Source organism: Crotalus tigris, unplaced genomic scaffold (genome assembly GCF_016545835.1).
Source record: "Crotalus tigris isolate CLP2741 ecotype Arizona unplaced genomic scaffold, ASM1654583v1 scf7180000018343.506757, whole genome shotgun sequence".
Taxonomy (NCBI): domain Eukaryota; kingdom Metazoa; phylum Chordata; class Lepidosauria; order Squamata; family Viperidae; genus Crotalus; species Crotalus tigris.
The window spans coordinates 383,608-407,594 of record NW_024096954.1 but is presented as its reverse complement, the minus strand read 5'-3'; the positions used below and the strand labels follow the sequence as shown (position 1 = coordinate 407,594).

The following is a 23,987-nucleotide window of genomic DNA, read 5'->3' as shown; positions in this document are numbered from 1 at the left end:
AGTAGACAGCCTATGTAGTTTAGCGTTCTGTGTCACATTGTAGACAAATAGGTGCATATGAAAAACTCACAATCATGACCAGAAAGGCAATGGTTCTCTTCTAATCTTGGCTGATATAACTAGTATTTAAGGTATGTTGATTTATTGTAGAGATAGTAAACATCACAACTAGTAGCCTAATCTCTATGACATTATTCAGTTCTCTTTCAAAACTGTTGGTGATAATCACCAAACCAAGTAATGCGTATAATATAAAGCCTAGGACAGTGGTGGCGAACCTATGGCACGGGTGCCAGAGGCGGCACTCAGAGCCCTCTTTGTGGGCATGTGTGCCGTCGCCCCAGTCCTAGGCCTTCAGCTGCGTTTTATAAAACCTTTTTGCTTTAGGCCTCCACCGCCGTGTACAAAAAAAAAGGTTCAATCAATCAGTCAATTTCAACTTCTCGTGGGAAAAAAAATGATCTTGCAAATTTGGAATTGATTGATTGAACTTTTTACTCCCACCCAGTCTGCTGTTACCACTGCAGCCACACCCACCCAATGGGCCACACCCACCTGGCCCCAGACGATGCATAACTTGATTTTGGGTTGAAATTTGGGCACTTGGTCTCTAAAAGGTTCGCCATCACTGGCCTAGGAACTTGACTATGACAGTGATTAATTTAGAAACTAATCTCTGACAGCTAAGGTGGGCTTAACATTTCTTGAGGGGTAACTGTTGAAGGCTGCATACCAATGGTAACCAGACTGTAATCAGTAGTGCACAGGGAACCTATTCTCTCTTTCACCAACTTTTTGTTGTCTTCTTTTGATATCCTCTTCTCTTTCTTTCTTTGCTTCTCAAGTACGGACTGCCAAATTAAAGATAGATTGCTCTTTCAAAGAACTAAATTGATTGCTAACAAAAGACTTGTGCATTTAAGCCACAAGACCCATAAAAGTTGAGCCTAGGACTCCATGTAGCCATTCTTTGTTATAGTGGAATTAAATATAGGCTCTTAAAAGGCTGTTTTGATCTGCTTCCCAAAGAGAATTAAGGGTGGGTGAGAATGACATAGCAACTAATTTATAAATTAATTAGCACTAGAGCAACCTCTCATAATTCTTCTGGCCTTAACATGCAAATAATATCACTGCCAACAGCAGGGACAAAGGATACAGTTGCCGCAAATAAAGAGAATGATGAAATAGATGCAGACTAGCATGCCGGGAAAATAGGGGCCGCCATAGGCCATGATCCCATCATACATCACTGCATTCCAATCTTCCCCTGTCAGTATCTATATTTCACAGTTGGACAGGGAAAACATCAACAGCAGATCAGATAATTCTATAACTGCTCCCCAAGAAGAACCTCCCATAGTCTTGTAGTGAACAAATATGGTACTAATCTCACTCCAGTGAGGAGGGATTTTGGAATCCTGTTTCTTTTTGGTATAAAAACCACAATTTAAAGATGATTGTGAATGGCAGGAGGTAATTCCAATCTATATTTCAGTCATATACTCTTCTGGCTCAATTAAATCATTAGCAACTGTCTGTTAGCTCTTCCACACATTATCATTTGAATGGTATATATATATACCACAAACCTTTATTATATCCTCACAGTAAAATAACCTTCTCTTAAACATTAAACAGAGTCACTGAAGCAGTAGGTGTGAATTTGAATGGGCTCCAGAAGATGGTAGAGGACAGGAAGACCTGGAGGAACGTTGTCCATGGGGTCGCGATGGGTCGGACACGACTTCGCAATTAACAACAACAAAACATTACCAGCTTTGCTTTTTTCATATTATTAAAACCCATTAAGAAGTCAGGACAAATAATTCTTCTGGCAACAAAATGGTGGTTTTTATATTTAATGTAGCTAAGAGTGAGAGGAAACAAGAACTCTAATTTCTTTAGTTTTATGCATTTCAGGTTCAAAGCAGAGATGGCAAAGGCAGGGCCAGCTTGGATGAGTATATACAAGAGACAGAATTAAAAGCTTTATGTAAGCAGAGTTAATAGAGCTGCCCTCACACATTGTGCTCTTAAATGTTTATGTTCCAAGTGGTTTTTTTTTTTCTCCTGATGGGATTTAATTTCAGTTCTGGAGTACATCAAGGAAAAGCCATTTGGATTATAATGGCTTTAAAGAGAACTTTGTGAATTTACTTAGGTGTAAGCAAATATATCCCTCCATCCAAAATGTATACCTATTAAAATTCTAATAAGCAATGCTGAGTACTTACTTTTGTACTTTTTGTACTTACTGAAGTTGATTACAATATTTCAGTAATCTTCGCAGTGTTGTTTCCTTGACTATTCTCTTAAGCCTTTTTCAAAAGATCTAGGCTTCAACCATTACAGAAATTTGAAGCTGTTCCTAAAATGACTCATAAGTCTAGGAAACCACTTTCCTGAAAGCCATTACCATTTCCCAAACCTTGAGATAGCACTCATTCTTGAATAGCTTTAAGAATAATATTTTGTCAGTCTAAAAGTTAAAGACAAGGATTGCTAGCAGCCATGTGCCTGGCATTTATTTTTTGGAAGTCATTCACAAAACATCTAATTATATGAATCGCATCTCATATATTTTTTCATCAAGAATCAGGAACCAAAGAAAGTGTTTTTACTAACTCCAGGAAGTATCTGCGTCTAAGGAGCAATAGTTTATAATTCAGGCTCTAAGCCAGAATAGGGAATGTCAGCTCCCAACAGCACCAGGTAGCATGGTCAATAGCAAGAGACTGTGAGAGCTGTAGTTGAAAACATCTTAGAATGCCACCTAGATATGATGGTGCTGGCCCTTAATCACCTTTCTAAAGGTTCTGGTCCACTGGCCTAATGTGCAGCCTTTTTACCTGGAAGACGGTGAGCAAGGCCTGGGGGAAAGTGTCAAAGGTACTGCGTTTGGTCTGAGTCTCATCAAAGTTAAATTTGCCACCAAATAGCTGCATGCCTAGCAAGGAGAAGATGATAATGAAGAGGAACAGCAGTAGAAGTAAGGAGGCAATGGACTTCATGGAATTCAGCAAAGAAGCCACAAGGTTGCTCAGTGAGGCCCAATGCCTAGAAGGTAAGTCATGGAAAAGTAAGCAAGCTAAGTAGCATGGAGCATGTTTAGAAGTCAAGAGTTAAGTCAGCATTATAGGATAGCCTTTGAGGACCATTGTGATGGGGAATTCAAAGAAACAAAACAGGTCTAGCAATGGATGTCAGGCACCTTAGGAAAGTTTTAGCTATCCATGTATTACTAAATTACCAACACCTCTCACTACTTCTTCATAGTAGTTTTTTTAGCTAAAATTACAGTATAGCAGCTGTCAAAAAACTATATATTGGCGACCTAGATCTTTCAATAGTTTTGATTTTTTTCTTAGGGCATTACTGAACATTTGGATTAAGTTTACATTAAAATGGCAAGTTCTTTTCTACATAATTTATGTCATCTTTTTTTTAAATCTTGATATTTTTTCTACAAGAAAGAGCGAGGCTAAAATTTCTACTTGTTTTCTGGAAAGTAAGTCTCAGACTTAGTGGGGTTTAATTCAGCATACTTTGTGCTTAAGCTTGGATACTATAGACATCAGACATAAAAAACCTATCTTGTAAACACAGGAAATACTTGACACAGATGGTTCAAGGTCCCTTTAAAAACATCATGTTTTCAAGTTCCATATCCTCTAGAAAGCCAGACAATCCCATATAGTATATCATCTATCAGCTGCATTTAACTATAAAGGAACTGGAGGAATAATAGGAGCAGCAGCAGCAGCAGCAGCAGCAGCAATAGCAAATACTAATTCAAATCATCTCCTCCTATGGGAATTTCAATATATACCATAAGTAAATGTTATTAAGCTGAGCAATCTGCGTGAATGGCTTATCCCTGGCTAATGGCAACTTCCTTACCTAGTTATTTTGAAGATTCTCAGGAGGCGGACACAGCGGAGCACGGAGATTCCAAGGGATTGCATGATCTCGAACTCTACCAGGACAGTCTCCAAAATCCCACCACATACCACAAAACAGTCAAAACGATTGAAGAAGCTGACAAAATAGGCTTGGAGGCCTAGGCTGTACATCTTCAGCAGCATCTCCAGGGTGAACAGTGACAACAATACTTTGTTAGCGTATGCTGCAAGAACAAAAGGTATAGGGCAGAGGTTCTCAAACTGTGCTTGGATCATTTTAGTCTGTGGAAAAGTTTTCAGAACAATTAAAAGTTTCTGCTTCTAATCAAGGAGATTAAGGTATTTTATTTAAGACTGAGTTTCAAAAGAGGCTAACACTTGCCTATAGCTACGATAATCATAATACAACAGTAGTATTACTTTTACCATTTTAAGGAGCCCCTTCTCAGCCATCTGGCTAAGACCTAACACTGATTTTGATGAAAATTCTTCCATCAAAAATAGAAGTTTTAAAGGAGAAGTTATATTTGTGCTTCTGTTGGCACCTCTGACAAAGTCTGCAGAAATAATAAAATTACAGAGTCGCTGTATGGAACACAACAGAGTAAATTCTCAGGGGCAGGACTAATCAAATCTTTGCTCCTATTGTCTAATATTCCATCTGAAGTCTCACAATACACTAGATAAAGTACCACACTGCTTGTTCTCAGCTCTGCACATTTAAAGAATAGTAACAAAACAATCAAAAATTATAGGTAGTCTTCACATAACAACTATTTGAACTTACAACAGTACTGAACATATATACTTACACTTAGTTCTCAAAGTTACAGCTATGTTTCAATATCTCCACTGCCTATCTCCACAATCTTTGCTTTTTTGGCCTGTTACACTCTGTTACTCCTAGCTGCCCTTCACTGTCACGTTCTGTTACTGACAAAACAGGTCTGACATGGCCATTCATGAACCAGCTTCTGGCTGTAGAAGGCCTACTTTTCTCCAGGTCAGGTGCAGCAGTTTCCTCACAACACTACAGGAAGTGGGCCTCATGTGGTCAACAGCTGCTTTGTGAAGGGCCAGGCTGGATGTGCCCCATTACTAGTGGGAAGGAGAAGATGGCGGAGAAGAGTTAGCACAGCCTATGGACTGCAGTGCAAAGAACCAACCTTAGCCACCCTGGCAGAACACAGGGTGGTTATGGCTGGTTCTTTGCACTGCAGTGCTAGGCTTGGGGCAGCTGGGACTTTGTGCCACACTGGCAGGCTTGGGGCAGTTAGGGGAATCACACCAGATTTGGACCCTGCTTGTGCACCCTCCCATCCCCAGCAGCAGCCACCCCAGCCTAGAACTTTATGAGGGAATCTGCCCCTGCAGCAGCAGAAGGAGAGGATTTTTGCCGGAACTCTCCTAGAAGGAGACTGTGCAATCCTGAGCTGGAGCGGGGGTGGAGGAAGACGTCAGGCCAATCACACCTTAGAACAGTGGTTCTCAACCTGTGGGTCGGGACCCCATTTGGGGTCGAACGACCATTTCACGGGGGTCGCCAAACAAGGCTGTCTGCCATTTTTTCCCCCTTTTCTTTGGCCATGCCCCTGGCACCCAGTGATGTATAAGTGGTTGGGGGTCACCACAACATGGGGAACTGTATTATGGGGTCATGGCATTAGAAAGGTTGAGAACCACTGCCTTAGAATCTCTCAGGATATGTCTAGTAGCTTAGAAAGTCATATCTTTAGTTTGGCAAGATTCTCTCTTTGAGGTGTAAGCAAATAAAGGACTGGACTCAATTGGATCTCACTGTCTCATTTCTGGACTTGAGCCTGAGATACTTTCTTGCAACTTCCTGCTGGCTTCCCCATTGACTTTGCTTGTTGGAAGCCAACAAGAAGTTGCAAGGAGGGCCTTGCTTAATGACCCGTGACTCTCATTTAATGATGGCAATGGGGACTGCCAGGATTGCTGTCATTAAGTGATATGGTCACATGATGTGTTTACAACTGCATCACTTAGTGACAGAAATTCCAGTTCCAGTTACTGTTGTTAACCAGGACTGTCTATATTTGACTAGGGTAAAGAGGAAAAGCAGAGAGAGGATTTTCCCCAACTTTCCTCATGATCGTGACAGCTGATAACAGCATATGTCTACAGCATAATTTTGGGCAGACTGGAATTAAATCTGTTGTCCTTAATGCATTTTTGTCAAGCCTAAAGGGAAAATTGATCAACACAGAGGAATGGCCAACTGGCAATTTGTCAAACAGGTTGGCATGGCAGCTTCAGCAGGAAAGAGCAAATTAATACATAGCTTCTTCAGTTTGGGATCCAATAAACAGCAGAACCATATTTGCAGGAAAATCAGGGGATTCTAGTAAGATGTATTAAAGAACAGAAGAGAAGTGATAATAGTACTTAGATTCTGTATCACATAATATAAAATTTCAAAATGATTTACGCTGGGAATCATTTGTTCCTTACTCCCCACCTCACCCCACTTAAGGTGGCAAGTAATTTTGCACAACCCATATACATACAGGTAGGTTCTTTGGCTCATAAAGAAAAGCAAATGTGCTTTTTTTTCAGATTTAATGAATACCCCCAGAAAAAAAATGCATTTCACGTATGCCTAACATGATAGCAGGACTTCTGTCTTATGCACCATTCAGTCTCCTTGCCCTCTGTTACAAGACATAGAGCAATTTATAACGGGACAATATAATGCCATATAACATAACAGAAGAGGAAGAAAGGCTGCCATTTTTAGGGGTAAACCTGCTCAATTATAAGACAAATTGGCAGCCTGCAGTAAACTCAGGGTCTGGATCTGGAGAAACCAACTTCAAATTAACCCTGGCAAGATGGAGAGGCTCTGAGATTTTGGTCTTCAAGGCTTGGGTGATAGTCGTTCTTTAATTCTAGATGGGCTGGCACTTCCCGACTGAACGTGTGCACAGTTTGGAGATTGTCCTGGATTCATGGCACCTGCTTGAGCAGCAGGTAGCAGCTGTGGCTAGGGAGGCCTTTTCACCAATTGTGTGCCAATTGAGCCCTTTGCTGGACCAGGAGGCCTTGCTCCTAGTTACTTATGGCTTGGTCACTTCCCATTTGGATTACCGCAACGTATTGTTCATGGGGCTAGCCTTATTCACCATCCAGAAGTTGCAACTGGTCCAGAATGCAGCAGTGATGAATGCCCCTAGATTTACCCACATTTCACCCCTATTGCATGAGCTGCACTGGCTCCCAATGTCTTTTAGGATGCAATTTAAAGTACTGGTTATTACCGTTAAAGTCCTATATGGTACAGGATTGGGTTATCTGTGGAACCATCTCTCCCTAAAGACATCTGACTGTCCCACTAGATTGGCACACTCCTAGTCCCTGCCTTTAAATATTGCCATCTTATGGAATCTAGGAAGCATTCCTTTTCTGTGGCAGCCACTGCCCTATGGAACATCTTTCCCCCTGAAGCTAGCGGGCCCCCCACCCTTTCAACCTTCCAAAAAGTGCTTAAGACTTGGCTTTTCCCCCAAGCACTGGGATAGGGTGAGATTGAGAAGATGAATTTGTTGTGGGCTGCTTGGGAAAGTTTAGCTATAGGCTTGGTTTTGTTTTTAGTGTTTTTTATTTTACACAGATATTGCCTTATTTTTTGGTTGTGAGCCACCCGAAGTTTAGTACAAGATAGGTGGCTATATAAATTTACAAATAAATAAATAAATTCTATAACTAATACTAACATTATTTAAAAGAAAAAGGATATAGGAATCTGCAGTTTATATCTGTAGTTGGAGATAAAATATTTGTAACCTGCTACAGGGATTCCTCTCCTTCCAGTCAACTGTGTCTCAAACTGAATTCAGCAGTGAGTTCCTGCTTTCCTGCGTTGAAAAATTAATTTCCCATATGGCTATTCAAGACAGCCCTAATGCCTAGGCAGACCTCACTTGTTTACGGTTGTTCTATTTTCTATGTCTTGCAGTCCTACCTTGAATTTGAGTCAGCCAATAAGGCTGCTTGTAATGTTCAGAAGCAATAGTGAGGGTATTCAGAAACACAAGGAGCAGGACCATCCAGTAGAAAGAGACAGATTTGACAGCCAAACGGCATTTCTTCCGAAAAAGCCTGTTGATGCGCTGTACATGGCGGCTGGGGTACAAAAGGAAGAACAGAAATTATCGAACAGCCTAGCGGCCAGGACAAGAATAGAAAGCCAGGCTGTTGTTATACTCACCCAAATTTGGTCTTGGAAAGCTTTCCTCTGTGAAAAATAGAAATTTAATAAAAACTCAAAATAAATTCTTCAGCTAAAACTGAAAGACCCAAAAGAGAAGTTACAAATCTATCTGGGATGCTATGGAAATGGTTCAACATGAAATTCCACAAATCATAATTAATATACCTTAGAACATCTTTTCTAATACAGAATCAAGAACCATTTTTTAAAATTGGCTCTCATCCCATAGGGTTGGCAATCCATGGCCACATGCAGCCCCCTAGTCATCTTTTGAGACTCCTAAAATTTACTAACAGAATGGTGATTTTTTTCAGTTACACAGTTTGGATGGCAAAGTATGGATGGCTATAGGAGCCTAAGATCTCTATATGGTAAAACATTTCAATTTTCTTCCCACTTCCCTCTCCAACCCACAAAAGGCTGAACATTTGGGCTTACTCTTTTACTTCTAAAAAGGCCTTCTACAGGTTGTCCAGCAGTTGATGCCTTACCTCCCCTCCCTATTTAAAGAGATTGCTGACCTTTGGCCTGCACGTAGAAAAATGCAGTTTGACATGGACATTCTAATGCCATGAATAGAGACTTACTTTTTTCCCATTATCATATATGCAGAGTACTTTTCTAGAGGTCAGCATGCTATTTAAAAAAATAGGGAAGAACAAAACAAAATGATACCTCTAAGATAACCACTTTGGACAGGGGCTTCAGAAGGAGGCCATATATTCAGCATGTCCATTTGCTCAGCAAACTTGCTTAACTAGTCTATTAGTTAATAGAGGGAAGAGTTCAGTTTACAGTAAGAAGTGCTTATTGAGACAGGATTTAATCAGAGATATGAGATGCAAGCTTAGGAGAAAATAGCATTCTCTGGAGGATTTCCTCAAGGGAGGTAAGAATATTTAAAATAGTAGAAACTAAAATGGATCAGTTATCAGATATATACTCAAACAATCTGTTACTTAAAGAATCATTTTCTAAATCAGGTGTGTCCAACCTTGGCAACTTTAAGGACCAACACCCAGAATTCCCTAGCCAGCTAGATGGTGAATTCTGGGAGTTGAAGTCTTCATGTTGCCAAAGTTGGACATCCCTGTTCTAAATGTTGGCTGCTTGTCTTATTCTGGACTAGAATGGAATCTAAACACTTGATCTTAAAATTTAGAGCATCTCTGAAGGACTTAGGTGACTTGTCCGACAATGGAAGACTGAAAACAGATTAGGGACTTTGCTTTCTCCGTCCATCGCTCTGAGATCTTTTCAATAGGAAATGCCAGGAACTAATCCCCCAAACCCTTATCCCCGCAGAGAATGTACTCAAATGTGGAGAGGGGGGGGGCAACAGGAGGCAACCTTTTGGATTCCCCAATAGTTTCCTAGAACAGTTAATTTGGTCTGTAGAACACTAATAATTAGCATTGTCCTGCAATTCCCAGCCCTCCTCTCTGGCCAGGCAAACTCACAAACACACATCATAGCAGTGGCTCTGAAGGTGCTCTTCATCTTCAACATTCTCCGTGTTGACTGAGGTACTTTCGCTGGCAGGAAGACTGGCTGGGGAGAGAAAAGCAGGTGAGATTTTTGGGGGGAACAACCGCAAGTTCTTCCTGCAGTATTTCTGTTCACAAAGACAGCTGCCACCATTGAAACCACAGGATTGACTCTTCCTCAGACCATCAGTTTGATATGTTTATGATACGCAGAAGAAAAGGAGACAGTAAATACACTGACCTCCTAAGAACAGGCCTGGCAGATTTTTTAAAAAAAAATTGCAAAACATGTGTACTGAAGGCAACATGAGCAAACAAATAACTAAAATTCCCTTCAAATTACGTTATATTTTCCAAATATTTAGGATGAATGCAACTATAATATCTATATGCTTAGTACAGGTAGTCCTTGACGTATGACCACAATTGGGTCATACTGCTACAGATTAAACCAGGGAGTGTGATATCGTCCTCCTATTAATCATGGATGCTGTTTGGGCAGCATGCCTGAAAACTGGCAAAGAGTATCCTACTGCTACAATTATGCCGTAGGGAGAGGAAAGACACATTGGGCAAATGGAATTAGATAGGAAAATTCAGTTAGAGGAAAAAAAAAAACACTTGGACAAGGAATTGCCATAAGGGCATGCAGTGAGAAAAATCCAATAATCAACCCAAAACAAAGAAATAAAAATAGAACTCCCCAGCATAATTCCCAAATAGGTTTGTGAAAGCAACAGACGTCATTCTATAGAATGAAGCAAAGAATGAGGTGGAAACATAATATCTACAGCTCCCTCTGCTTAGCCCTTAAAAGAAAACTAAGCATGGACACAAAAGAAGTATGAAAACATTGAAAATTACTGCGGCTGTCGGAGGAATGACTGCGATGCCTGAGCCATTTCTTCTTCCTCTTCTTTTCCGTCAAGTCGGCCACAGCAACGTCTTCCATAAAGAAGGCACAGTTGAAAGAAAGATTGGAAAAACATGAAGGGAGGGATATATAGGAGAGGGAATTATTTAGGAACAAAATGGATGGAAACAGATAGAGAACAATAAATGATGAGAACCAGATGACAGAAAAAAGGAAATGTGTTGGACTATGGACTATGCCTTGTCCATTTCTTTCCAAACCCTTAGAACTAAAGAGCTTAGAATTTCAAGACTAGAAGCAGTCTCTTCCCATTTGGGTAGTGATAACTAGAGATCTTCAAACAGAGGATGAATTTAGATCAGTGTTTCTCAACCTTGACAATTTTAAGGCATGCGGACTTCAACTCCCAGAATTCCACAATGCTGGCTGTGGAATTCTGGGAGTTGAAGTTCGCATGCCTTAAAATTGTCAAGGTTGAGAAACACTGATTTAGATCCTGAACTAAGGAGGGCTTTGACTAGATAACATTTAAGGTCCCTTTCAGCTCTATGATTCCATTGTTTTGTGTCTATTCCTCTAAATTCCATACATATCGATTAGCATAATATAAAATGGGGGGTGCGTGATGCCTAAATGTGCCATTTTAATTTTTTATTACACATTTAATCTAATTTTGAATTAGTGATAAAACATATTTTATTACTTAAATAAAGGCCTTGTGCTGTTCTTCTTGATTAATTTTGAAATTTGCTGTAAAGTTTATTTCATTGTAAACTCTTCTGTACACACACCAAACACACACAGACATAATGTAGGTAAAAATATTTTAGCACAATTTTAAAAAGCTAACGACGGTGCCAACCAAAAAGATAATTATGAATTTGCTTTTGGGTACACAGGGACAGAACTATGTTGCTGCAAAAGTTGAAATCACTCTTTCTACTCAGTGCTCACTTGTTACTTATGAGTAGATAGTCTATAAATGTAGACTTTGCATGAATACATGCAAGGAAATAAAGAACTTATCTATACCTATAAAGTAGATTTAAAAAGCAATATCATTATATATGTGTATTAGAAATATATATTTGTTTTTGTATGTTGAATATTTATTATCAGAAAATGATATATAAAATTATAACTATTGTTCTAACAATATATTACTGTATAGTCTGTATCTTATTTTTTGTTGTATTTTTCATCTATTTTAAGCACTTGTTATGTATTTTTTTAAATGTATTTTTGTGCTTTTTGTCATTTTATTTTTTTTTATAAAACATCATTCTCCTTAAAAACACACAGTAAGTAGCACTGAAAAGAACTATGCTTGAGACAACTGTACTATTGTCTGTTTGTTGTTAAGAGAAATATTTCCATACTATTAAAAATGTTTCCTAAGTGCCCTATAAAAAGTGAGCGAGGAACTTTAGCAATTTCTCTGTATTGTGGGACCACTACACGACATATTTGCATTCATTTTTGGAAGTAATCCGAACAAAAGGAAGGACCAAGATCCCTGAAACTTGTTTCAGTTGGGGAGAAATGCAAACTGATGGGCTGAACAGAGAAGGTAACCTTCATTTCTCTTCACTGCTTTCAACACTTGTTCAGTGAACCTAAAGCAGCTGATACAGCTCCAGTGAATTAATTAGCACCAGGAGATGGATTCTTGGAATTGAATGCCATTTTCTCAGGCTACAAATTATAGCTACAGGAAATTAAAGCTGCCACTAATTGGCCAGTTCTGGGCACTGCCAAAGGGAAGAGCACAGCCACAGTGTCTCTTATTGCAACCAAATGGCCATGAGGGTGAGAAAGAAACAATAGATGCAGTATGGAGAAATGGAAACCACAAAGCTCTCAGCCTGTCCTGCCCTATTCTCCACTAACTCTATTCCTGTGATTAAGCTGGCATGCTTCATTCACAGTGAACTTGCTGCATCCTATTTACTGTACATTCACACAATTGAAGTGGCACAAAAGCACTCAAAACAAATAAGCAAATGAAAATCCCAGCTATGTATCCTAAAACATTCACACCGGAGTCCCCTGCCCTCTTCATCCCAATCAGAATTCCTTTTCAAGCTGGCAGTTCAATTGGCTTTTCCGCTAATCTTGCACTGCTGTGGCTTGGATTGATTCCTCTCTAATCCCCACGTACAGAGCTGTTACAGATGGCAACATCCAGGCTGCTAACTAAACCATCTCTAGAACAGTAGAGTACAGTCCCTGGCAAGTAGGGGAAGGAGCTGGGAAGGAATGGTCCTGAAAGCTCTTACAGGTATGCTTTTCACTTGTCTCACCTTTTTCTTCGTCGGGCTCAATGTCTTCTGCTTGCATGATCCAATCCAGATAGCCCTTCAGATCTTCCTCCATCTGCTGTTTCTCTCGTAGCTTTTGGAAGTCTCCCCGGGCTTTTGCCTTCTCTCGTTCCTTAGAGAATTCCCTGTGGATGAAAGAAGTCAAATTAGTTGACTGTTTGGACATCATCTGAAAATTTCTATGAAGGCCCTCCTTGCCTTTGATGCAACTAGCTATTATATGCAGAATATTAATTTTGGATCTTGTTTTTTGAACCTTTTTTATAATTCAAGCGTCCTAGCTGTAGTCCAATTATTTTCTCTGACCTCTTCATTCATGTGTCTTATGTTTAATTAGGTTATGAAAACATGGACATTACTTGGTACTTATTTTTTCTACTGTTTTTCCTTTTTATTCTAGATCCTTTAGGTTTTTTTTAATGAAAAAGGAGGCTGCTCTAAAAATACAAAAGTACACAGAACCACATTCTAGCTCCCATGGCTAGACTTGAAAATGCGTAAGCCAGGGGTCTTTAAACCTGGCCACTTTAAGATGTGTGGACTTCAATTCCCAGAATTCCTCAGCTAGTGTGCCTAGCTGAGGAATTTTGGGAGTTGAAGTTCACAAGTCTTAAATTGGCCAAGTTTGAAGACCCCTGGTGTAAGCCATACTTGCTGAAATCTAAAAAAAAAAAAAAAATTCAAAAGACAGAGTTCCAGACATTGCTTACTGCAGTTCTTTGCCCTTGATTCGTATTTAAAAAAAGTAGGATGAATTAAATAAACCAGGCACAAATGTGAAAATATCATTGGCGTAATTTATGCAAGATGTGAAAACCTTTAGTTTACATGCTTTTTTTTCTTTAACAAGGAAGACAAATACATTCTGGTCATATGTCCAATGTTCCAAATCTGACTTACCCGCTTAACACACCCAAAACCAAATTAAGCACAAAGAAAGAGCCAAAGATGACAAGGCTGACAAAATAAACCCAAGGTAGTTCATGACCCACTGCATCTTGCATCTGGAATAATCAAACAAACAAAAAAATACTTAAGGAGTCATACATCAAGACAGGCTGAATTGTACGAATTACTACAAGGAAGTATGAACAGAGGAGCTTTCTGTTCCTTTTCCCCGAAGGAAATAGCTTACCCAGTAGAGAACATCAGTCCAACCTTCCATGGTAATGCATTGGAAGACAGTAAGCATGGCAAAAAAGAAGTTGTCAAAATTGGTGATTCCACCATTGGGTCCCTCCCACTTGCCACGACATTCGCTATTGTTTACTGTGCATTCCCGACCGTGTCCAGAAAAAGCACAAGGTGACGGGTCTTCCTCAGCCTCCAGATCTGCAACAAGTAGAAGATGAGTCACAGCGATGACAGAAACAGGATCATCTAACAGATTTATTGCTGAGCTGAACCAACTTTCCAAGTATGTTCAAATCTCTTATAAATCTCCCTGCTATACCTTTAGCCCTAGATCACCCAGAGTAGTCACATTAATAAAATTGACTTACAATTTCTGTCATTTCTTTAAACCCAGCACAAAAACATATTAGCAGGCCACTTTTTAAATCTAGACACGTGATTAGGACATCTGACTTATCTCGAAAAGATCATTCAAAGTGGAAAATCATTCAAACAAGTTGGAAGAGATGTGTTACAGAAATCTTTCATAATCTTCAAAATGGTTACTTTCCAACCAAAACTTGCATTTCAGAAAATTTAGCCAAATACTGAACCCTAATCTGCAAGAATGAAGCAGAACTGTTTCTTCCAGTCATTTCGTATTTGAACAGAACTTTCAACTGTGTTATTTCTTGGAAGAGGAGGAACAAAAGTTGCCTTGCTGATGGCCTACTGGGCAGTAAAAACACAGACTATCACTGGATGCCATCAAGGCATCTGAAAAATCACTTGTTTGCTGTTATTTTATATAATCTGGAGTTTTTAAAATATAGATCTGACAGACTTGTGCTACACTCGGCGCATTATACCTGAATCAATGATGAAGCAGGTCTTGTGCATACGACCAATGAAGAGCTCCAAGCCAATGATGGCATAGATAATGATGACAAAAAGAACAAGTAGCGCTATGTGCAGAAGGGGCACCATGGCTTTCATGATAGAATTCAAGACAATATGCAGGCCTGCGAGACAGAAAAGTTTAGGGCACCACGTCAGCTTTTCAGAATACAAGAACGTTTTCCAGCGTGAAGGGTACAATTCATCTCAGGAATACAGTGCTGAATAGAGGAAATTCTCTACTTGCGCAGTGTTTGCCAGCATTGTCAACTTTAAGATGGATGGGCCTCAACTCCCAGAATTCTCCCGTTGAAGTCCACTCATATTAAAGTTGCCAAGGCTGGAAAACACCGCCCTAGCACAATATAGATTTGTAGAAAACATGGAAGTCAATTGTTTCTAGATCACCTAATTAAACTTTATATATATAATAATCAAGGTAGTTCATTAGAAATTATTATATAGTGATGCAGAGAATGGCAAACACAAGAGTGTGCTATGCATCACCAATAACAGGATGCAGTGTGAAGTCAGAATGGCAAAATAATAGTGTTGTGTGGCCCTGAACAGGAAATACACAGCTTGTATCAAGAATAGCAACGATTAAGTGGAGAGCACTTCAGGTTGTACAATACATCAGCATATAAACCTACACATAGTCCTATATGTGTCTAGTTCTATGTGATACAGTACAGAAGAATTGATATGAGCTGGAACGTGATCTCAAATTGTATTCTAGAACAATAACAAATGAGTTGAAAAACATGACAGAAAGTCCAGTTGCTTCTTGAAAAAAACATCTTTGGGATGACAGTGGCAAGTAAAGCCTCTCTGCTTAATAAGATACACTGGTAACAAAAAAAGTATAGTATGGCCATTGTGCAACCAGGAGCAATAAAACAATCATATATAATTAAGTTCATAATGTGCAGTCATATAAGAGACAGTCAGCATGTCAACAGAGTTTGGCATCACAACATATATGTGCATACTAAGAGATGTTGCTTTCTGTTCAGCCTTTTCCTCCTAGGCATATATATGTATGTATGTATGTATGTATGTATGTATGTATGTATGTATGTATATGTATATGTATATATATGAGAAGCATGAGTACAGGAGATGCTTACTAGGAACACCAGAGACTAGACGCAGAGGTCGCAGGACACGAAAAGCTCGCAGGGCTTTGACATCAAAGCCGCCTGGCTTCCCACTCATGTGATGGGCCTCCCCAGGCTTGTGGGAGACTTGTTCCAGAATGACACTGAAGAGACTGTAGGGAAAACAAAGGGCAAGACAAGGCAGGGGAAGATTGATTTCAGGATGATGGACCAGGTTTGCTGTCACCAGCATTCTGAAATCACTAGGATACTTTATACAAATGGTATCTTCAACCTAGGTAACTCAAGATCTGTTAACTTTAAATTCCAGAATTCCATTGCTCACTAAGGAATTTTGGGAGTTAAGGCCACATTTTGGAGACATTTCAAGTAGGAGAAAACTAGGTTAGAATAGGTGTTGGTGTATCTCTGTCAGGATCAAATCATTTTTAAATGACTCTACCATCATCTAAACAACTGAGTACTAGAAATGTTTGACAAACTATTGTATTAATTTATTTAGTGCATGGCACATCATACACAGACATGCAATATAAACATTTTGCCTAGATTATAAAAAACACAATAAAGTATAATTGTTAAGAAGGTCTATATTCAGATGCCAATGTTTAGGCCATCTAACCATTGAAGTGCAACATCGTTTACATGAAAAAAAACAGATACTGGACTGGTATATGCCCTTAGTTTACAGCAGGTCACGTTGTGATCTACATTTTGTTGTGGGTCCCTGCAGTCACACTAAGGGGAAGATAATATGTCCTATTTATACAGTGAGTCCTGGCAGACACTGTGTGAGGTATAAATCCTATTCAGAATTGTCCATTGCTAGTGTGGTAGTTCAAAGCCTGGCATTTTTTGTGTAGGATCATATATATATATCTTCCTATATCTGGAGGTTCAGCAACCCATTTGGCTTTCCACTGGGAATCAATATCAAAGTAGTTGAGCAGATGCTATGCAAGTGCCAGTGGGGATTTCCTAGATTGAGCCTTCCAGCTGATAAATGATGAAGGTCAGCATGCACCAGTAGGAATGAGTTGTTCATACTTTTTCTGTATTCTCTCACTAATGCATCTTGCCTTCATACATCTGGTGGTGCTATATGGCTCAGAACAGGAAGCCAGCAAGCCGAAATAGTTTTAATATATCCACTTATATTCCTCATGGTGTCATTGAGTCCGGCGTCTAACTTACTAGTATGGCAGCAGTTAAGATATAGAGGGGCACAGTATTCTGCTGAAGAGCAGACTAGCCCTAGTGGTGATGACCTGAGGGTGACAGCTGAAGCTCCCCATTTAATTCCACATAATTTTTTGTTCCTAGTGTTGGCTTTTGCCGCCATATTTTCTAGGTATTTTGGATGAGGGATATAGGGGTATCAGTTGTTGTTTAAGTAGATCTTTGGGGCTTCATATGCTAGTTACTGTTAAAGGTGGAAGAACATAATTACTGTTTTGCTGGTGATAGGAGTAAGCCTCTAATCAGTGAAGAATTTCAGAGTGAAACTACTGTAAATCTTCCAGTTCTATTTTCTCCCACCCTTTAAAAATGTTCTATAAATCTAATGCCGAAATGGCAGTCCTAAATGCCCCTTTTTATATTAGTTTGGTATTTATAGTTCTCATCTATTTGATTCTTCTGGTCTATTAACAATTTTAATACAGACAATCTGCTTCGGAATCTGTTAAACAAGATGTCTGAATGACAAATATATACAGTACATGTGTCACCTCAGTTTTATGAGGTAAGGAATACGGTGTATATGGAGCATTAGGGTTTATGCTCATGCATAAACCTAATTTCAGTATTACAAGTAATACAAGGTGATGGAGATGCCATCTTTTTAAATTAAAGCCATTATACTATTTAAATTAAAGCCACTCTGTTTCTGCCCTCATCCAAAGAAAAATTCAGACAGCTCCATTGCCTCCTAGGAAATAATGGAATATTTTACTCTGAAAATGTAATAGGAGGAAAAATTATGACAGCTGCATTTTGCCAATTATAATATTTTAATAACAAACCAACCTTCCTCTGCAACTCTTTAAGTCACAAAAGTCGCTCAGGACTGGAATTTACTTTCTCTTCTACAGTACATGCTTGCTTGCATTGCCTACTATATTTCTTTCCACTTAAGCTAAAGCTAGGTTTTTTCAATGTATCCGTAGCATTTTCTTTCTTTTTTATTAACAGATGATTCACTTGGAAATTATATTTAAGAATCAAACCACCGTGAGTCAAACTCATATACTGAGCTAAAATAAATCTTGTGTTAAAAACTTACCCCACTACAACAATCACAAAATCAAGAAGATTCCAGCCATTGCGAATATAAGCACTAGGATGCATAACCAAACCATAAGCAAGGATCTTGAGGAAAGTTTCCACTGTGAAGATGATAAGAAAAATATATTCCACTTGTTCCTGTAGAATTGGGAGGAATAGCAGCAGGAACACCAAGTTACACTTGCATTCTGTATTTTTAAACCAAGTGTGTTGATAAATAGTCCAAAATCAGAGCTGTCCCTAAGAAATTCATTCATTAGATCCAAAATGTAGGTTCCAGGAAACCCACGCTAAAAAGGACTGGAAATTCCAGTCAGGGAAAAATTAGAAGGATTTCTCTGGATTAACACTACCTCAGTTCAACACCACCACGAGAGTTTTATAGAGCCTGCTAGAAAAGAAGAGGCAAATACTGAAGACACAAATGACAGAAGCGCAGATGCTGGACATCTGTCACAAACAAGCGCATCCTGCAAATATTAGATCCTAGCATCCAAAATTATGGCAAAGTAACATACAGCAAAAAAGAAGCATAGGTCTACAGCAAAGAACACTGCCCATTCTTTCCATCTTCTTTTTCCATCCTACTTTTTCCAAGTGCTGGAAAAAGAACGTAGTCTCAGCACAGTCTTCTGTACCAACTAATGCTCACTTTTCATTTATTAGCTACAAAAGAGTTAAAACCTGAACTCTGCCTTGACATCATAATTTATGAAATTTCTCTCCTTTCACCAAAGGGCAAATGTCATATCAATTGTACAACTTTCCATGCTTAAGTCTCTCTCTCACACACACCAAAAACTGACTGGGAAATTGGACGGTGCCTGACCTTATAGGTGTTTCTGAATTTTGCCCCAGAGAGACAAACAGTCAGGAATTGGCCCACCTCCAGTTTCTATCAATGGATTATTTGGGATTTATTCCAAGGAAGCTGAGGTCCAACTCTAGTCTTGACCCCAGCTGCAATTAGCAGATGAACAGCTTTTGGTCAGAGTGACCAGAGCCAGGTTGGTATGTACTGTGGGGTCAAATCAAATAAAAAAATTTATTACACTCATAGACCAGCATAAAAAATACAATTTTAAAAACTAAAAATATGAAATACACAAGATAAAAACATTTTTAAAATGACTATATTATAAAAAATGAAATCAAAAATAAATCTTAAAAAATCTGCAAAAGAGATAAAAACATTAAATACAAAAATTGTTTTTTTAGATATTTACGTGTCTAAAATTATATATTAGTTTTAAAATTTGTATTTTTATTCTAATCTATGACCATAATTAAGATTTTGATTTGATTTGATCTGATGTGGCAGTGGGGAGGGAAAACTGTTACCTCAGTTGCCATGACTCACATGGGTAGATTAATTCCTATTAGGAGATAATAGTTTTAATTAGCATTAAGGTATTGCCTTTGGCAGAAATCAAGAGGTAAAGATGGAACCATTAAGAAAGGAGTGAAGAGGCTGTTATGGAGGATTTTTGGTTTCTTTTGGAAGAAATTACAGTAACACAGTGGCATTTAGAACCAGAAGTCAAAGTTAGGCTTCCTAAATTTGCAGGGACCTGTCTTATGGTGTCTATTGATCTCTCTAACACAGTACTGTCTGCTTTGACTAGCAGTAATTTTTCAGGTTCCTTAGGCCTCGCAGAGGCACTTCTCAATTCTACACTGTAAACCAGACATGTCAAACTTGCGACGTCACATGACGTCGCGCAACATATTGGAGCTTTTTTGCTATTGCCAGCAAGGGGGTGGCCGCGGCTCCGGTATGATGAAACTGGTCCGTGGGCCGGCAGTTTGACACCCCTGCTTTAAACTCTTGTCAGATTCTCAGTCTGACATGCAAAAGCCATGTTCTTTCATTAAGTTCACACACTCTTCTCACTGCTGACACACTTATTTTCTTTCCACTCATAACCTGAGGAAAGGCACTCACCAAGTTGTGGTTGGAGACATTGGAATCATCCTCTGGAAAGGGAATATAGACTCCTAAGGCCACACAATTAGCAAAGATTGTCATAAGGATGAGGATATCAAAGGGTCTGGAAGACATTCAAGTTAAGGCATCAAACAGGAATTTCTTCTCCCACCCTCCTTTCTTCCTTTTCCTAATTTGCAAATGTAGGATACTTCCACTCTACTATGCTGATAGCAGCTCTGCGGATGGGATTGTTCAAATGTAGGCAGAAGAGGGCTCGTGGTGAACGGTGCACCACGTTGGAGCCCTGGGTCTTATGCTTGTTATGCTGCTGACGCTTCTTCTGAGCAAGGCTGCCAGTAGAGCCCAAAGTATCTGAACACCCACTCGTAAGCGTCCATGCTATGGCCTGGCCTGATGCTTCCACAAAAGCCTCGGTTGCTGATTGAGGTGGTGCCTCTGGAGAGCCCAATGCTGCAAAGGAAGAGTATGGCAACAAGAGACAGAAGGAATTAAGCAGGACCCCATCGTCTTTTTAAAAATTTGTGTGTGAGTGAAAGGGCAAAGTAATTTAATCTCCTCTTTTAAAAAAATCTGAAAACAGAAAAGTGGTTAATGTAAAATACAATACAGCATGCTTCAGCCTGGAAAACTAGTCCAAGTTGGAGGCTTACATGAGGTCAATCTATTTATAAGTTTCTTTTGCATTTTTGTTCCAGTGTATATTCCCCATTGATTTTACTATCAAATCTATACACTTCTGTTATTCCAGTACTATTCCAATCTTAAACTATGTCACAAACGCATTACTTTAACTTCTTTTCTAGAGTGACAGGACTTTATTTCAAACAGCCACTGTAACATCAAAGTTCTGTCCAATCTTCTAACAGGAAGATTGCAAGTTGTCCATTCTTTATTGAGTCCCACAAACCTGCTTATTTGAACATCCACCCACTAATTTTTGGAACAAGCCCCAGAGGATACAGTCCAGTACATGCTTCTAATTCGATATGCGTAGGCTGCCCTATAAAATCTCCATCTGTCCATACTCTTACTCATATAACCAAATATATCACCATAGGTTACTCACATTCTCCATTGCAGTCCGACTTAGACATCTTGCAGGTTGGTTGAGTAAAGGGGAAGGAGAAGATGTGTAAATTTCCAAAAGAATGCTAGCAGTTCAGATTGATTATCTCTTCACTGTGCAAGGAGGGATCTCCATTATTTTAGTATTTCTCCCCAGATGGGGAAGGAGGGCCAAGTTAAAAGCTAATGGCCTCATGAAAAGGGAGTGCCAGTCCCCAGATGCACCCCTTGCTTTCACTATAGGGGCTTGTCAGAAAGTAACCAGATTTCCCCCTTGTGTCTGCTTTGTGCTCATTTGCTCTCTCTCCGTCATTCTCCCTCCTTTCCCTTACTGGGTTGAGGATTAAGGCAGATTGCCTACTTTAAAGGGCAGCGGAGGAAGGGAGGAGGGAGCTCACAGCTGGCTAGGTCACAGTTGTGGAGAGCTGGGGACATCCCAATCAACCAACAGGATGAGACGCAGAGAGTAATCATGATCCTCTGTGACATTAGAAAAAAGGGATACAACCTTATCCCAATGCAAGAAAGCACAACTGAGTATGTTGAAGACAGAATAGTTGAGCTTTTGCATATAAAATTACTCCATGACCAAAAATTAAACAGACGGCTTAGCTGTGCTTACACACCATAGCATAGTTTATCAATTAATTCATTTTTTAGGTTTGCAAAACACATTGAACTAACCACATAGACTGAATTCACCCAATACACACTGAGCTAAAATATAATTGGCCAATTTATGAGTCAGCACATGGACAAACACAACTCAAGTCTTTTATATTAGTCCAGTGCACCTACCCTTCCTTTTCCAAGTAGCTTTGCTTGAACTTAAAAAATCTGTTTCACTCATTTTCTAGAACAGTGCATTCTAGGATTCTGACTCAAAGGTTGCATTTGTATGACCTGCTTACCCATTGTTAACTTAATCATGGCTTACTGAATAATATCCTAAACTATAAATTAATTAGATGGGCTGGTCTTCTATAATATGGTAGGGTAAAGGGCATTTAGATAATTTAGTTTATAGATAGTTCCATACATGGTATACAAACACAATCCAAACCTTTTTTATCTACTTCCAGGGTTCATTTACCTTGAAGACCATCTTGCCCATATCTAAATCTTGCGATTGGATGCCTTCTCCAAGTGCCCCTGAAAAAATGAAGGTAGATGAATGCCTGCCAGAAAAAGGGCATTTTATAGAGGAAACTTACAAAAATACCTACAAAGATTTAGTCAACCAATTTCATCTTCACACAAATAACTACAACAGGTTTAGACACAATAAAAAAATAAAAAATTAACTACAAGTCAGAATTACATAATGTCAACAATGCATTTATAGTCACAATAAAAGTGACACTAAGCAATTATACAATTCTAAATCTATCTACAGTACCAAAGAATCTGCAGATTCAAGCTACAACCCTTTTATTCCTCAAAGCTTTTAAAATTTAAATTTTTAGTTGCAGTTACTTTAACAATTATACTTTTATAATTATAATTATACTTTTATAATCAGAGGATATCTCAGGGAGATGGGTGGCTAGGAAATATTAAGAAACAAACAAAATACTTTATCAACCTGACATAAAACTATAGTGAATACTATAGAGTATTCAGTGAATACTCTTAAGATTCTTCCAGGTAAAGTTGCAGCAGCCAGAAATACTGTGCACCTACTGTACTCAGGCAAGAAAATAATCAGGGGTTCTGTGTTCTCCCAGCCAATAAAATGCTGCGAAGATACAAGTATGTTTGCATGAAAAACAAAACTTCACCTTGAAATATTCTTATAAGTATTGTATGATTAATAAAATAAAGGAGAGAAATGTCCAATACTTCTTTGCAAGTGAAGAATGAGATTCCTCCAGGAACTTTTCTCTAACAAGAAAAGATTGGCTGGTTGACTTAATGGAGGCTTGCTATTCCATTAAATGAGCAAGAGAAACCCCATGTTAAAATGCCTACCTTCAGCAGTTTATTTTCCAGCTTCAGGCATCAATATATTTCAAGAGGATTGTTTTAAACTGCCTTGGCTTTCACTCTCTATCCCAGTCTGTTATGTATGTGTGTGACCGCCAGGTTTGATAGCTGGCCAATATTTGCATTTGTAATTAAATTGCAATACTATCCAATCACATATCTTAACAGTAAGCGATCATGGCCTTTTTAGCAGTCAGGCCGCATATAATTTACTGCTCATGTGATGGAGGGTTATAACCTGATGCAGTTAACGGAAAATGTTTCAGCCTTAGGCAGATTTGGCTGACATTACGAGGTTTCAGTTGCTAGGAGACAGCTGCTTCTCATTGCCCGCTTTCCCACTCTCCTCCTCCCCGGTTCTCAGCCTTGCTTGCTAAAAGCGCGGAAAGACTACAACCCCCGGCATGCTCTCCGTTCCAACTTGCTTTATAAAGGGCGTGGCATAGCAGGAACATAAATATGAAGTAGAGAGAGACCAATGCTTCTAATTTCTGCGTTCATTGATGTTTTCCTTTTTTTTTCAGAAATGAAAGTGAGATATTAATAAGAATCATGCAGAAATTTCAATGCAATCGCAAACGCGGATGCTCTTACTGTTTCGTGGAAGTGTAACTTGGAAAGAGCGCGCGCGATTTTTAACCTTGAGATATCGGACTGGGACAATAGCACCCAGATGCAAGTCACTATTTGACCATAAAGCTCGGAGTGACCTTACAGAGCTGCTTTCTCTTAAACCAAGCTACTTAA

The 23,987-nt window shown here is 39.1% G+C and overlaps 1 protein-coding gene across 7 annotated transcripts in view; it reads right to left on the bottom strand.

Moving 5' to 3' along the window:
• The window catches only part of CACNA1F (calcium voltage-gated channel subunit alpha1 F), a 61,157-nt gene extending 37,583 nt beyond the window's left edge, over positions 1-23,574 (bottom strand). For 5 of the 7 annotated variants that reach the window (XR_005557582.1, XM_039350653.1, XM_039350654.1 and 2 more), the window contains exons 1-18: positions 23,226-23,574; positions 22,348-22,406; positions 21,256-21,283; positions 20,378-20,639; positions 20,184-20,289; positions 18,237-18,376; positions 15,962-16,104; positions 14,804-14,956; positions 13,957-14,153; positions 13,722-13,825; positions 12,804-12,946; positions 10,491-10,571; positions 9,600-9,690; positions 8,137-8,163; positions 7,891-8,051; positions 3,904-4,129; positions 2,853-3,060; positions 1,160-1,280 (exon numbers count right to left, since the gene is read on the bottom strand). Coding sequence is in view for 6 of the 7 variants with exons in the window: in XM_039350653.1 (XP_039206587.1) it covers positions 1,160-1,280; positions 2,853-3,060; positions 3,904-4,129; positions 7,891-8,051; positions 8,137-8,163; positions 9,600-9,690; positions 10,491-10,571; positions 12,804-12,946; positions 13,722-13,825; positions 13,957-14,153; positions 14,804-14,956; positions 15,962-16,104; positions 18,237-18,376; positions 20,184-20,289; positions 20,378-20,639; positions 21,256-21,283; positions 22,348-22,368 (2,212 nt within the window). In the remaining variant the exon portion in view is untranslated. Of the gene's footprint in view, positions 1-1,159; positions 1,281-2,852; positions 3,061-3,903; positions 4,130-7,890; positions 8,052-8,136; positions 8,164-9,599; positions 9,691-10,490; positions 10,572-12,803; positions 12,947-13,721; positions 13,826-13,956; positions 14,154-14,803; positions 14,957-15,961; positions 16,105-18,236; positions 18,377-20,183; positions 20,290-20,377; positions 20,640-21,255; positions 21,284-22,347; positions 22,407-23,225 lie in introns of those variants that run through there. The other 2 variants (XM_039350657.1, XM_039350656.1) reach the window with 2 other exon arrangements.
• Positions 23,575-23,987: the final 413 nt, after the last annotated feature.